The sequence below is a fragment of the Eurosta solidaginis genome, chromosome 2 (assembly GCF_040869045.1).
Source record: "Eurosta solidaginis isolate ZX-2024a chromosome 2, ASM4086904v1, whole genome shotgun sequence".
NCBI lineage: Eukaryota > Metazoa > Arthropoda > Insecta > Diptera > Tephritidae > Eurosta > Eurosta solidaginis.
In genome coordinates this window covers 21,926,677-21,943,138 of record NC_090320.1, presented here as the reverse complement: position 1 = coordinate 21,943,138, position 16,462 = coordinate 21,926,677, and the positions used below count along the sequence as shown (strand labels likewise).

The 16,462-nt window shown below is 39.7% G+C and overlaps 1 protein-coding gene across 3 annotated transcripts in view; it reads left to right on the top strand.

Annotated features, from left to right (window-relative positions):
• The window catches only part of tsh (teashirt), a 32,238-nt gene extending 16,219 nt beyond the window's left edge, over window positions 1-16,019 (top strand). For all 3 annotated transcript variants that reach the window (XM_067764619.1, XM_067764620.1, XM_067764618.1), the window contains 2 exons: window positions 10,387-14,131; window positions 15,409-16,019. In XM_067764619.1, the coding sequence (XP_067620720.1) occupies window positions 10,387-13,378 (2,992 nt within the window). In that variant the 3' untranslated portion in view covers window positions 13,379-14,131; window positions 15,409-16,019. The remainder of the gene's footprint in view (window positions 1-10,386; window positions 14,132-15,408) is intronic.
• The last annotated feature ends 443 nt before the right edge of the window (window positions 16,020-16,462 follow it).

The window sequence follows — 16,462 nt, the reverse complement described above, 5'->3', positions numbered from 1 at the left end:
CTGCGGGTTTTGGGGATTATTATCGATGTTGATGGTCCTTTGTCGAATATATTTCCGGTACGTTTTGGTAACAAGCACCATTAAGGTACTAGCACGACCATCTCGGGAACGATTTATATGACCACATTAAACCTTATAGCCCACCCCGCCCCCACCCCCTAGTTTCATGACGAGTTTGGTGTCCCCAGAGCCTCGCCTGCTCAATGTGTGTATGAAACTCATATTTGTAACAGGAATCCCCTCGCGTAGGTAAGGTTGACAATTTGTATTGCGCTTATCTCCGACCCTTTTTAAAATTTTTTATAAAAAGTGGGCGTGGTTCTTAATCGATTTGTAAATTTTTATTTGAAGCATTCTTCATAGTAAAAGCAAACTCTCTGTCAAATTTTGTTATGATAGGTTTAACGGTTTTTGAGTTATGTTTAAAATTATCTGTAAAATTGATTTTATCACAAGTTGGCGGTGCCACGCCCATTTCCAAACACTTTTTCAAATTTGTATCAAGAGTCTCAATATCAGTCCACACATCAAATTTCCGCATTCTAGGTATATTATTCACTTAATATTCAGGTTTTTGGTATTTTCCAAAATTTTACATATGTAAAAAGTAGGCGTGGTTATCCGATCCGATCCGGTCCGATTTCGCTCATTTTCAATACCAATCTATTCTGGGTCCAGACATACCCGTACCTATACCGAATTTGGTGAAGATATCTCAATATTTGCCAAGTTATCATGTTAAAGAACGGACGGGCGGACTGACATGGCTTAATATCTCGATTTCTTTATAACTGTACAACCAACCGTTATCCAATCAAAGTTAATGTACTCTGTGTGCAAAGCACGCTGAGTATAAAAAAATATTTGGGAGTCTAAGGCCCACTGGCAGAACGACAAGTAAATTTTTTAACACAGAGTTGACCTGACATAAGGGTTGTATATTTGAACGATTTTCCGTCATTCCTTGACAAATTTGATTTCGAAACAAACCGGATTCGGCGTTGTGCCATTATCAGTGTCGATGAGGGGTTAAACTCATACATTTCTGACAAAAATGAAATTTACTCTGAGCTAAAAGCATAACTTGCCGTTCTGCAAGTGGGCCTTACTGGTACGTCTATCTCTTCTACTCCTCTTAAAAACAAATATCTGACCAAAATTAAGATATCATTTCATGTTCATACCTCCTATCCAACTAAAATATATCTTTAATCTAGATACTAAAATACATAGATATATTTAAACATCTGTTTTGAATATTGTACTACATACATACATCTTTCTGTCTTCGCCTATTTTCACTACATCCATAAATAGTTTCCATAATTTATGCAAAAATATTGAATTAGCTTACAAATACCAGCTGTGACGCATACCAGTTTACGCTATAGACCACATAGAGGCAACAGACTATTGCTTGCTGCACAAATTTAATCGAATTCGTATAATGACAACGAAAGAAAGAGATTTAGGCTAGTGAAAGATATATAAGATACATACTTATACACACAAACGTACAAAAACATGAATCAATGACTGTTGATTAGCGCGCATAAGGGTGGCTATATTGGGGTCGGTGTTGAAATAGTGTTAAAGCGTTAGTGAAGCTGTAAATAACGAAGCCTTTCCTCAGGCTCAAGCAACGAATCATGGCTAACAGCTAAATATTAAAGCGTTTTATACAATTTGTAAACTGCATGTATGCATACATATATACATTAGGGTGATTCTTATAAAACAAATTTTCGATTTTTCCAATCTCACCCTTCAAACGCTAATAAAAAAAATAATAATTAAGGCGCGATAGCCTTCGAAGAGATTTTAGGCCGAGCGCTTGGCAAATACTGCCGAGTGGCGACCACGCTTAAAAAAATTGTCTTCTAATTGAAAAAACTTGTTTCTAAGATTTTGATGTTGCTTTTCGCGGGGCGTGAAACCAGCATCCTCGCTAATACCAAGGTTAACAAGTAAAGAAGGCTAAGTTCGGGTGTAACCGAACATTACATACACAGCTGCCAAATTACAGATTGCAAAACTTTTAAATTACCTTCTTTTAAAAGTGGGCGGTGCCACGCCCATTGTCCAAAATTTTACTAATTTCTATTCTGCGTCATAAGGTCAACTCACCTACTAAGTTTCATCGCTTTATCCGTCTTTGGTAATGAATTATCGCACTTTTTCGGTTTTTCGAAATTTTCGATATCGAAAAAGTGGGCGTGGTTATAGTCCGATTTCATTCATCTGCGATGAGTGCCCAGCAATTTACATACCAAATTTCATTAAGATACCTCAAAATTTACTCAAGTTATCGTGTTTACAGACAGACGGACGGACATTGCTAAAAAAATTTTCTTTTTCGCCCAGATTATTTTGATATATAGAAGTCTGTATCTATCTCGATTAGTTTATGCCGTTACGGGATACCGTTATGCGTACAAAATTAATATACTCTATGATCTCTGCTCAGCTGGGTATAAAAATAGCACACATAAATTCTGGTTCCGTATGGAGACAATTAAAGTGTGTTCCACAGGTATCAAAATTCAGGTTTTCATATGATGAAAACTAAACACTTTGAGAGCTTACAATTCCTTCTCGAACACAAGCAAGAATTCTAAGAAGAGGTCGTAAGCTTTACATACTCCCAATGCATGTCGAGAAGCTCGCATGATTTACGAGTATTTCGTGTTTCGAGAATCTCGCAAGTAGCCGATACTCGCGACAAAAAATCGATACCAAACGAACATGTTTAGAAAATAATCTGCCATAGATGACGCTTTTGTAGCTGCCGCCGTCAATGTAATCTAGCCTTATTGCTGCGAAATATGATTTCTGTGGAAAATTCCGGGAGAAACGAAGCTCTTGATCGCTCGAGTCTCGAATTTCTCACTTGTGCTCGAGAAGAAATCGTAAGCTCTACACCATAGCGTGTCAATCAACCATAAACTATTTCTATTTTTAGGAAACGACAGGGAGTGGTGTCGTTGTGGTCTGTAGCTGTCGTCTCGAATGTAATTAGGCCTACTGGCGCAGTGCTAGATTTTGTATTAATCCACATAAAACATGTACTTTTTTAAGTAATATTTACGTACAGATTAGTGCACTTAAAAAAAAAAAATTATCTAAAATAAGGAATACATTTCCTAAGGCTGGTATTCGTACGACCGAGATGAACTCAAAACTACGGCAATAAGAACGAATGAGAAGGAAAAGGCGATGGTGTTGAAAGGCGATTAAGATGAAGTCACTATCACTATGATTTGGATGTGTGTGCAGTCAGTGCGCTCGGCAAAGGAGCGGTCTGCCAGCCCGAACTAAAGAACTTACGTTAGGACAGGAATGGGACTGTGAGCTTTCAAAGACTACGAGCAGTCCTTAATTTTGTAACCGCGATGAGGAGGGAGAAACTCCGAGAGGCAAGAGACAGCGATCGGCTGAGCCGGATAAACCTGCTTTTAAGAGGCAAAAACAGGAGGCGAACTTGCCGGGTCGACAAAAGCCACACCTGTAAATCTGCAGAGCGAAGAAACCTGCAATGCAGGGAGAGCAATAGTGGCATAACAAGCATATACGAATAGGTTAATAAGCTAAAGGGAAGTAACGATCAAACTCCAGCTTAATCGGTAATACAAAAGGGAAGCATATGAACCAAGCTGCGAAGCTATCCTTGACTGTGGCACTAGTACACTGCAACAACTCAAATGGGCAGATTTCTAACGAAAATTGGGGATCCGTAGAAGAGGAGCTGATTAGTGTCATGTTCAAAATGGGGCATAATGAACCAAATAAAGCGGATGGTAAAAGGGGATTAAACTGATGATGCGTCTTTATAACAGCGGCAGAGTGTCGCTCCAGACCTACAAAGACAGTAAGGCGCAAGGTTGAAAGATGGAGCACTAACCCCCACGATACCAAAGGCCAATGTTGAAGTCGGATGATACGTTTGACATGCTGCAGCGTCAAAACCCGAAACCAACACGGTGTTGGAAGGTGCTTAATGTATATCGACCCACGCAAAAGCAGCAGCACTACATCCGCGAAATTAATAAGGCCAGCAGTATTTATATGTGCCTTAGAAAGAGGAGTCCTAAGGACAATAACTCAAATAGACTAAAAGTAGGGAAGGTAGAAAAAGACCTCGAGAACCTTAAAAGAGCGGCAAATGACGAAGACATAGGCGCAACGGTGGAGGTGCTGGAAGCGGATAGTCAGATCAATGATGTTGACAGTCTTAACATTAACCACAATATGCTAAAAGCAGTGGAAGTATAAAAGACCACGAGAACGTGAGGGTACCATCAAATGACTATTATAGCTGTAGAGGCGGAGGTGTTGGTAGTGAAAAAACAGCGCAGTGATGCCGATTCCTATAAAGAGATAGAAAAGTAACTCCAGAAACTGAAATCGGCGAGAAAAGAATATGAAGGGTGCTTAAAATCACCAAAACCTCCCTAATTGCGACCTTGACTCCGCAATCTATACACACATACACATTTTTATTGCCATTAAGCACGTTTCCTCATTATAACCTTCACAGATGCATGTTTACATGCACATTTATGTATGTATATTAGGCCGGGTCGATTTGTGGGGAGGCAAAAAAATCGCCCATTGCTCTGTGAAAATCATATTCTAGGGATCAAAATAAGAAACTTTGCCGAAGGAACCATACCTCTAAAATGAATTCTGATGTCCCCCCCTTTGGGTCGTAGGGACAACTTTTGAAAAATCCCACTTTGAAATGCCTATGTTTTTATACTCAGTTGAGCAGAGCTCACAGAGTATATTAACTTTGATTGGATAACGGTTGGTTGTACAGGTATAAGGAATCGAGATAGATATAGACTTCCATATATCAAAATCATCAGTATCGAAAAAAAATTCGATTGAGCCATGTCCGTCCGTCCGTCCGTCTGTCCGTTAACACGATAACTTGAGTAAATTTTGAGGTATCTTGATGAAATTTGGTATGTAAGTTCCTGGGCACTCATCTCAAATCGCTATTTAAAATGAACGATATCGGACAATAACCACGCCCACTTTTTCGATATCGAAAATTTCGAAAAATCGAAAAAGTGCGATAATTCATTACCAAATACGGATTAAGCGATGAAACTTGGTAGGTGAGTTGGACTTATGACGCAGAATAGAAAACCAGTAAAATTTTGGACAACGGGCGTGGCACCGCCCACTTTTAAAAGAAGGTAATTTAGAAGTTTTGCAAGCTGTAATTTGGCAGTCGTTGAAGATATCATGATGAAATTTGGCAGAAACGTTACTCTTATTACTATATGTCTGCTTAAAAAATATTAGCAAAATCGGAGAACGACCACGCCCACTTTTTAAAAAATTTTTTTTTAAATTCAAATTTTAAAAGAAAAGTTAATATCTTTACAGTATATAAGTAAATTATGTCAACATTCAACTCCAGTAATGATATGTTGCAACAAAATACAAAAATAAAAGAAAATGTCAAAATGGGCGTGGCTCCGCCCTTTTTCATTTAATTTGTCTAGAATACTTTTAATGCCATAAGTCGAACAAAAATTCACCAATCCTTGTGAAATTTGGTAAAGGCTTAGATTCTAGGACGGTAACTGTTTTCTGTGAAAAAGGGCGAAATCGGTTGAAGCCACGCCCAGTTTTTATACACAGTCGACCGTCTGTCCTTCCGCTCGGCCGTTAACACGATAACTTGAGCAAAAATCGATATATCTTTACTAAACTCAGTTCACGTAATTATCTGAACTCACTTTGTATTGGTGTAAAAATGGCCGAAATCCGACTATGACCACGCCCACTTTTTCGATATCGAAAATTACGAAAAATGAAAAAAATGCCATAATTATATACCAAATACGAAAAAAGGGATGAAACATGGTAATTGTATTGGTTTATTGACGTAAAATATAACTTTAGAAAAAAACTTTGTAAAATGGGTGTGACACCTACCATATTAAGTATAAGAAAATGAAAAAGTTTTGCAGGGCGAAATCAAAAGCCCTTGGAATCTTGGAAGGAATACTGTTCGTGTTAAATAAATTAGCGATACCCGACAGATGATGTTCTGGATCACCCTGGTCCACATTTTGGTCGATATCTCGAAAACGCCTTCACATATACAACTCCCTTTTAAAACCCTCATTAATACCTTTAATTTGATACCCATATCGTACAAACACATTCTAGAGTCACCCCTGGTCCACGTTTATGGCGATATCTCGAAAAGGCGTCCACATATAGAACTAAGGCCCACTCCTTTTTAAAATACCCATTAACACCTTTCATTTGATACCCATAACGTACAAAAAAATTCTAGAGTCACCTGGCCCACCTTTATGGCGATATCTCGAAAAGGCATCCACCTATAGAACTAAGGCCCACTCCCTTTTAAAATACTCATTAACACCTTTCATTTGATATTCATATCGTACAAACAAATTCTAGAGTCACCCCTGGTCCACCTTTATGGCGATATCTTGAAAAGGCGTCACCTATAGAACTAAGGCCCACGCCCTTTTAAAATACTCATTAACACCTTTCATTTGATACCCATATCGTACAAACAAATTCTAGAGTCACCCCTGGTCCACCTTTATGGCGATATCTCGAAAAGACGTTCACCTATAGAACTAAGGCCCACGCCCTTTTAAAATACTCATTAACACCTTTCATTTGATACCCATATTGTACAAACGCATTCTAGAGTCAACCCTGGTCCACTTTTATAACGATATTCCGAAAAGGCGTCCACCTATAGAACTAAGGCCCACTCCCTTTTAAAATACTCATTAACACCTTTCATTTGATACCCATAACGTACAAAAAAATTCTAGAGTCACCCCTGGCCCACCTTTATGGCGATATCTCGAAAAGGCATCCACCTATAGAGATAAGGCCCACTCCCTTTTAAAATACTCATTAACACCTTTCGTTTGATACCCATATCGTACAAACAAATTCTAGAGTCACCCCTGGCCCACCTTTATGGCGATATCTCGTAAAGGCGTCCACCTATAGAACTTAGGCCCACTCCCTTTTAAAATTATCATAAACACATTTCATTTGATACCCATATCGTACAAACAAATTCTAGAGTCTGGCCTGGTCCACCTTTATGGCGATATCCCTAAATGGCTTCCATCTATAAAACTATGGCCCACTTCCTCTTAAAATACTCTTTAATACCTTCAATTTGATGTACATGTCATACAAACACATTCCAGGGTTACCCTAGGTTCTTTTTACAACATGGTGATTTTCCCTTACTTTGTCTCCACAGCTCCCAACTGAGTATGTAATGTTCGGTTACACCCGAACTTAGCCTTCCTTACTTGTTTCTTTTTGGATTTTATTTTTCTCTTTAGAAATTTATTTAGTCAGAACATATGTAAATGAAAAAATGAATTTAACTTAGTAATAGAAAAGAAATTAAAAAAATTATTAGAAATTAGCGTTTTTACAACCACCTTTTAAAACCAAGGCATCACTGTGATGCATTTGCATGTCGTAAACATAGTTGTGTGGGTTTTTTATTCAACCTTTTAAAAAACTAAGGTATCGTAAAATTGCTTGTGTTGTTTTTTTAAGCCACAACAAGACACAGCAGGTAGAATTGAAATTGCCCCTACCCAAAAGTTCGACCAAAGTGTGGGACATCAGAATTCGTTTTAGAGGAATGTTCCTTCGGCAAAGTTTCTTATTTTGATCCCTAGAATACGATTTTCACAGAGCAATGAGCGATTTTTAAATCGACCCGCCCTAATATATATGTATTTAAACATTTAAACATTCATATGCTTTAGTACAAGTTCGTAATCACTCTCACACCTCCCTCCGCACTTCACTCAAATTCCCCATACATGTCTAAGGTCTAGTCAGCCTGGCGCATTTGATTTGATTTGTGACTCTTTGATTTGTGTGTTTGTGATAGCTCGTGCAATGTTGATTGTTATGCTCTTAATAAATTTCAACAAAAAATTCCGTTGAAATCAACTAAATTGATTTCGTCAAGCGTATAGCCAAATAAACGTTTGCACCAGATTTAAACACTTTAGCTGATACGAATAAACTGTGATTGATTATGCCATAAATAATGTGTAATGGATTTTAATATTTTGTTGTTTGCTATAAAGGGTGTTTCAATATTTTGAAGCTTATAATGCCGCTTTCAGGAGCATCACAAGTGTTCAATGCCATCAAATTCATACAGCTACCACTACATACTGCCAAATGAAACGACAATCAGCAAGCGAATGAGAATGCACAGACAAAATGCAATTTCATTTCATTCGTGCGACAGTCGCCTAACTGCTAGTGCTTAAACTTCACAAACTGTTTATGACGACTTATTCTTAAGTAGAAACAATTTTCATTTGATAGGGCATCGAATGCGCGATCTACGGTAAGGGAAGTATGTACCGCCAACTCTTAAATATAACTGATTTAATTCCCTTATCTTGCACCTGACCTCGGTGGCACACTATTTTGGTTTATCTCGATACTGAACGTGAAAAACCTAGTTCCTAGCTTCTCACCGACACGATTCACCAATCCTATCCAACATCCACCGATCCACCTATTCACCAGCTACCGGAAATCGATCAACTGATTCGTCATCTGTGCATCTTCAGTTCAACAATCCTGATCACCGAATTCCCCCCGTTTTTTCACACCAGGGGCTGACCACTGGAGGAATTGTATGTAGGTAGATTTTTGCCTCGATTAATTCATTGCACACTCTTTGAAGTTAATTGTAACAGGAATAAAGAGAGGGTGAAGGTGTTGCAGAGAAAAAGACGACAGAGAGAGGGAAGAATGACAGGGAATTTAGAGAGGTCTATTGATAACGGTGTTATAGAGAAGCAGTGAGTGATAGAAACTTCTTGAGAGTCTTTTAGAGTTAGTCGCGCAGGACAACGTCTGTCGGGCCAACTAATACTAACTAACACCAGTCGGTTGGTTAGCAATTTTAGGCCTTTTTTTCTCATGTGAACTTTAAAATTTATGTTCCTTTTAGACACATATTTTGTTTACAAATAAACTTTTTATCGTTCAAATAAAGTTTACTTGGGAAAAAGCGCATTAGTTAAGTGTTCTTAAAGGACTTCCAAACGCTAAAATTGGGTTCGCTGACTAAGTAGAATATTGACAGTCTTGAAAGGAGATTGACGAACGGCGTATATACTAATTAACTGAACACCTATGCCTACCTTTCATGCTTTGGAGAGGCTTTGCTCAGACCGGACTATACACCTTAAATGGGTTCCCGGTCATAATAGGATATAATTACAGAAAAGGTCGATGAGTTGGCAAATGAGGGTGCATCACTTGATGATTCCACCGTAGACCTTCCCATCGGTTTGGAAGAAATCGAAAGGAGACAGAAGTTGCATATGATCGACCAAACAGGAAAGGCACGGAGCTGCAAAATTGTTAAGACCATATGCAAGTCCTACAACGTTAAACTCACTGAATTGTCAGTCTATCTCTAAAGAGAGAATAATTTAGTCTCACGTTGGGCATGCTAACTGAGCACGTTCTGTGTTTGTGTCCTGCGCTTGTTAGGGCAAGGCTCCAGCTACAAGGTGCAGCAGAGTTGCCTGCTCTCGAGGCAGCAATTAAGTTAGGTGCTAGAAAACTTCTAGTTTTTGTCCAGAGGACGGAGTTATATTATAACATTACTCCTAGTACCTAGTTTTGTCGTCAAACGAATTCGGCTAAAACTATGGACGCATTCAGACTGTGGGAGGTGATAATTGACCGGACTATTCAACCTAACCTGACCTTTCAAATATATCTATTTCGATGGCGCTGCGTTTCTTCCACGTTGCCAAGAAGGCTTATGTGGCAAACCTTATAGAAAGCTTTCGACAGGTCAAATTCTACGAGTACCAGTGCTTTATTCAGAAAATTCAGGTTATCTTCGTGATTAATCCTGATTTTTTTTTAGAGCTTTGCGCACTGCTGGTGTTATGCTGATTATGAAATCAATGTCGGTATTCCATTTGTGGTGTAGAAAAGTCACTAAAGTCTTCCGCAGAGAACGGACAGACTCGAGCTTTATGATTCTTCTTGATGTGCGAGTTACTCAAGTTTTAGTGGGGAATCGTTCTTGCTTGACGGTCTTCGCTAGAAAGCTTGCAATCTCGAACCTAAGGTATTTCAATATTTGCATAGATATCCCACGTCGGTCTATGGGATTTTGCTTACTTGGTGTCCTTACAAAATATAGTATAGGGATATAACAGTTCGTTATATGACGTGCTTGGTCAGATATATGTATCTTTATAAACATCTAGCTCTAAGGATTTGTACTTACTAGGCTAGTATTATATGATTTCATTGTCGTTTTTCACTAACATACTTTTTTTTATCTCCTTTCAGCGCCTTGCCGACAGCACGTCCACGTTCCACAGAATCGGCCAATTCAAGCGAGCGTTGTCCATCACACGATTCCAATTCATCCGAAAATGGACGCGACAGCCGCGAAAATGCCAATGCTGCCGCTAATGCTGCAGCAACAGTTGCTGCTGCCAGCGCTGGCATGTTACCATTACCACCCTCTATGACTGCTACATTCCCAGCTGTACCTCAAAACTTACCCGCACAGCCACCATCGATGGAAGCATATTTGCAAATGGTAGCTGCAGCAGCACAACAATATGGCTTCCCATTGGGAGCAGCTGCTGCCGCAGGTGCACGCTTCCCGCTGCCAATATCCACAGATGCATCAGCAGCACAATTCAAATTACCGCCACAAGCATCACCAAATGCTTCGAGCAATAATTCAGAGGCTTTAGACTTTCGCACAAATTTGTTTGGACGTGCAGCATCCGCAGAACGCGCTGCCTCCGAGGAAGATGAAGACGATGAAGAAGCTATGAATGATGCTAATAATCCACTGGATTTATCGGTTGGGACACGTAAACGCTCAGCAGATGGTGACAATGAGTCCGACTCTACAATCGGACAAATTCAAGTAAAGAAAATATTTAAAAATGACAGCCCACCGTTGGTCGCACCAACACCTAATGTGCCAGCCGCATCCCAGCTCATGCCTGCTGTAAATCCTTATTTGGCAGCTGTGGCAGCAGCAAATATATTTCGCACTGGTCAATTTCCTGATTGGAATGGCAAGAATGATTTGGTTGTAGATCCACTGGAGAAAATGTCTGATATTGTTAAGGGTCCACGTAAAGAGAAAACTTCACGCTCCTCAGCAAGCAGCACACCAACCGGACCAACTGTCGCAGCACCACCACCGACTTCCAGCGCTTCTGTTAGCACACAGAATTCATCCAATACACTAACAGCCTCCACCGAGGGCATGTCCAAAGCACGTCACAACATTTGGCAGTCGCATTGGCAAAATAAAGGCGTGGCCAGTTCGGTATTTCGTTGTGTTTGGTGTAAGCAAAGTTTCTCTACGCTCGAAGCGCTCACTACACACATGAAGGATAGCAAACACTGCGGTGTGAATGTGCCGCCATTCGGTAATCTACCAAACACCGATCGTCATCACCAACCACCACCATCACAGTCAGGTGGCGGTTCACATTCGCACAATATGCGAAAGCCACCGAATAGCGGCGGGTCGCAAAGCAATTCATCTTCGACACCATCAGCAGCAGCCAAAAATGCGTTCCAATATCGTGGTGATCCGCCAACGCCATTACCGCGTAAGCTGGTACGTGGTCAAAATGTTTGGCTGGGCAAGGGCGTTGAACAGGCCATGCAAATTTTGAAATGTATGCGTTGCGGCGAGAGCTTCCGTTCGCTCGGCGAAATGACCAAGCACATGCAGGAGACGCAACATTACACAAATATTTTATCACAAGAACAAACGATCTCAATGAAATCATCTGGCGGCGGCGACGCGAAAGATAATCACAACAGCTTGAGCTCCGAAGAGAGTCGCACACTGAGCGCCGTGCTCACATGCAAGGTATGTGATAAGGCATTCAATTCACTTGGTGATCTCAGTAATCATATGGCTAAGAATAATCATTATGCCGAACCGTTAATGCAATCGATGGCTGGTAACGCTGGCAGTCGTAAGCGTCCAGCAGCTAAGAAGCGCGAAAAGTCACTACCAGTGCGCAAATTGCTCGAAATGAAAGGCGCACAAAACGACGTGGAGAGCATGGAAGCTAAAATGCAGCGCACCTACGATAGCGGCAAGCGTATGCCACTCGAAGGCACCGGCATCGGACCGGGCAATGATAAATCGGATGCGGCTTTATTTGCCGAGCGCATGCGTCAATATATTACTGGTGTTAAACCTAATGAGGATCCAGCCAAGTCGGGACACGGCGTAGGCCAACTATTAAATAAAACTAAATCGCCTGATTTAGAGCCGAAAAATGGTGCGACCAAATCGAATGCGGGCTCATCGTCCGTTTTGAGTGCTATTGAACAAATGTTCACCACAAGCTTTGATACGCCACCACGTCACGCCAACTTGCCAGCTACAAGTCCATCGAATTCTTCAACCAAGAATACATCACCAGTAGCTTCGAGCATACTTAAGCGTTTGGGTATCGACGAAACTGTGGATTATAATAAGCCATTGATTGATACTACTGATCCATATTATCAGCATTACCGTTACACAAGTAGCGAGCGCAGCGGTAGCGAGTGTAGCGCTGAGACGCATATTGAGGCAAGAAAAATGGATGTGATCACGCCAGAAAAGTCACAACCAATTGCAGAGCACATGCCGATTATGACAGCGCAACCAATTGAGATTAAACGCGAGCTAGAGCCACATAAGCAAATGCCGTCGGAGCAGCATGCAGATGTTATAATGGAGCCAGCAACACAAATCAAAAGGGAAATCAAGTCTGAGTTGGAGGAGGAAGATGAACGTAGGGAAGGTGTTGATGAGCAGGGTAGTGGTGGTTCACTAAATGGCCGCCAGGACCCAAACACACAACATGCCGCCAATGGCGCTGATTTTTCACTTAGCCACAACAATAATAATAATAACAACAACAAAGACGGCAGCGTTACGCCACCTAAGTCCGCTGGTGGTATTAGCCCCGTCGGCAGCATGAATAAACCGCTAGCTGCACGCAGTCCCACCGATAGTCATCGTTCTGGTACACCCAAATCGCCAGCTTCCAGTATTAAATCGTACGATGGTGAAAAGAAATATCCAAGTGATTCGTTAAATGCACTCTCCTCCATGTTTGACTCGCTCGGTAGTTCTAGCAACAACAATACCAACCACTCAAGCGGCAATCGTCCACAACAATCTCAAACAATGATGCCAACAACGATGGTTAATAAAATGGATTCACCCGAAAATCTCACCACATCCAACTCACTCGCTGCTTTACGTCAATTTTGCATAAAAAAAGAGAAAACCGCTTAAATCTCTCAACTTTTTGTTTTTCGTCTCGCGAGAGAGAAAAAGATTTCAAAAATTTTTTGTTTGCCTCCTGACGCCCTGGGTGTTGGGCTTTTTTTGTCGTATGCGGCGCACGGTGTGGCGGGCTGCGTGCGCACGCTGTGCCCGAATGCCTTTTCTTAAGCCGCACTCTGCTACCGAAGGCTTTAACGAGCGGGAGAGAGAGAGAGGGAAAGCCGCTTAATAATTTGTGTGAGAAAGAAAAGAAATTTTATTTAAATGAAGAACGGATTCATATTTGTGTTTGAGACTTTCCACAGCACTACTTCAAACAAGAAGAGTGGGAAAATGTTGAGATAACTAAGACTCCAAGAAAGTCTAAAAAATAAAAATATTACGATATCACTTCGGGGAAGCCGTTTTAAAATTGATGAATTGAATGAGTCCAACAACTACAAAACGAGCGCGCTGCTGCGCTCTGGGCTTGGCGAATGAAAATGTATGTACGTTAGCTGTATGGAATTACTCACCGTGTGCGCTCTAAACCACAAGCTGCATAGCGGAACTAAGGGTGTACCAGAGAGCTTGTACAGACAGAAAAGAGAGAGAGAACAGAAAAGGATGTAAAAAAACAATTAAAAAAAAAATTTGTAAAAAATAAAAAACCCTGACAACTATACAGCTATAAATATAAAAAAAAATTAAATAAAAATATAAGCAACCTGATTATCAACGAGACAAATGCAATAACAAGCAGTCCCGCCGACACAATTCGAGGTGAGTAAAATTATCTATGTATACCTATATAAATAGGCAAGTTGAAAATTTTGCGAACCTTTTATGGCCAAACTATAATTGTAAGGTCCAAACGATTCGATATTCATCGATAGGTCTTCTCAGGGAGCAGTGCAGCCCATTGAAACAGTTTCAAAAAGATCAAATATAGCGCTAAATTATCAATTTAGAAATGACACCACTACAAACGTCAAACACGTATTTAAACTATGAGAATGTTTACACTCACACTAGGTGTGTTTTCAAGGCAGCCATCATGTCGTTGTTTTCAGAAAACCAGCAGTCCTCATGCAAGCGAAAGAGTAATAACTCAGGTTTGATCTCGCCAGCAAATTAAGTTCAAGCGGGAGTATTGTTCTATGGGAAGTACATATGGCGAAATCCGCCAAACTTTGGTTTTTTTGGAAAAAACAATTTTTTTTTGAAACATGTTATTACGCAAATATCTTTTTGTTAGGAACATTGAGGGGTAAATTGGAGCTATACTGCATCGCCGTTACTCGTCTTACATAATGCCTCAAAAAGATATAGTCAAAAGATCGAGTAAAATATATGGGATATTCCATCCAATTTCGACCAATTTTGAACCCGACCCCTTTAGAATTGGCTGAAAGTTTTTCTTCTTTTTCTAGCTTACGAAAGATGTTTTTCAGAATTTTTTTCATATTTTTTCATCCAACTCAAAAAAAGTTATGAATTTTTAAAAAAACACCGTTTTTGTTTTAAAATGCTATAACTTTTTCAAAAATTGACCGTTTGGGATCTTTTTTTTTTTAAATTTGTTTTTAAATGTACTTTTCGGAAAAAATACAAAAAAATTTTTAAGGTTTTTTTTTCATTTTTCAGTTTTTCGAGATTTTTCGAATTTCGCATTGAGGTAGCATTGTTAAATATACATTTATTTCAACACTTCTGTACCGATTATATTGAAATTTTAACAAAATATGGAGATATATGCAGCTGTTAGCTATGTATATTTTTTTTGATATACGAGACCCGGTTTTAGAGATATCGGCAAAAATATGAAACCGGGAACCGTCAAATATTTCACACCCGTTTTTTAATTTTTTCTGTACACCACAGTAGTATACCCTCAATTGCCTCATCTTGGAATATTCACGCAAGGAAAGTTATTGATGTTTGTACATGGGGCAAATATACGAAATTTTCGACAAATCAAAAAGTGTATACAAATTTTTTATTTCCTTGATATGCTAAAGATCTCATAAAAATTATGTATTCTTCTTCTTTATTTACAGGTAAAAGCAATTCCGAGCCCGTAAAGCGTCACAAAAATATGCCGATGGAATATCTTAAATTGTGTAAGAGCGTCAATTTCCTCCCAGAATTGAAATTTTTAACCTGTACTTGCCACCAGAATGGTGCTTTGGACGAGCTCTGATACAGTAGAGAACTAAAAGAAAGACGCATCCATTGCAAGATTGAATTGGCCGGCCCGTGAGGACCTCACATAGACTGAATGAGTTCATAGTTGCAAAGAGAGACGATATTTAAGACATTTTGGAATGGTTACGGCATTGAAGATTTCGTCCTTTGAAGCTGAGAGCTGTTAGAAGCGACTTATTCATTACTTTCAAGCAGCTGGAAAGGGTTGTTCCCCATTATCGCTCTTAAGCCCTGCACGCTAACAGCAGAAGTTGCAAGGACGTAGCTGACTAAAGCAACGAGTGCCACTTCTTGCAGAAGTAGAAAGCAGTGCTAGTATATTTGATGCGCTCAGAGAAAAGGTGGATATATGTTTTCATCTTTACGAATTTTACCACCGCTAAACGCATCCACTAGCAAACTTCTTTAGGATGGTGCTGCATAGCAATGCATCGTATCCACACCACCATAAAAAACAAAAACAAAAAAGCCCTTTTAAGGGCTACAATCACATAAACAAAGAGATCGAAGAATTTTGCGTTATAACTTTTTTTTACTGATTTTATAACTAGCGCAAAAAATTTTATTTCTTTTTACAGCAAACGCTTTTCGGAGTAATATCAGAACTAATTTGGAGTCAAGTCTTTTGCTCAATTTATTGCGTAATATCAGTTGTGAAGAGAAAGACGCTTTGACGTGGTGGTAGCGTTATCTACCTTATACATTGAACGTTCTGGGTTCAAGTCCCAGCCGAAGCAACGTTCAAATTTTATTTTTATGCTTTTCATGGGTATATTAAGTTTGTCACGAATCTGAAAATATTAAGTCCTTAAAAAGAAGAGATAGATCCACCAATAAGTATACCGAAATGATCACGATTACGGTCTGAGTTGATTTAGTCATGTCTGTAGGTCCGTCGATCTTTTT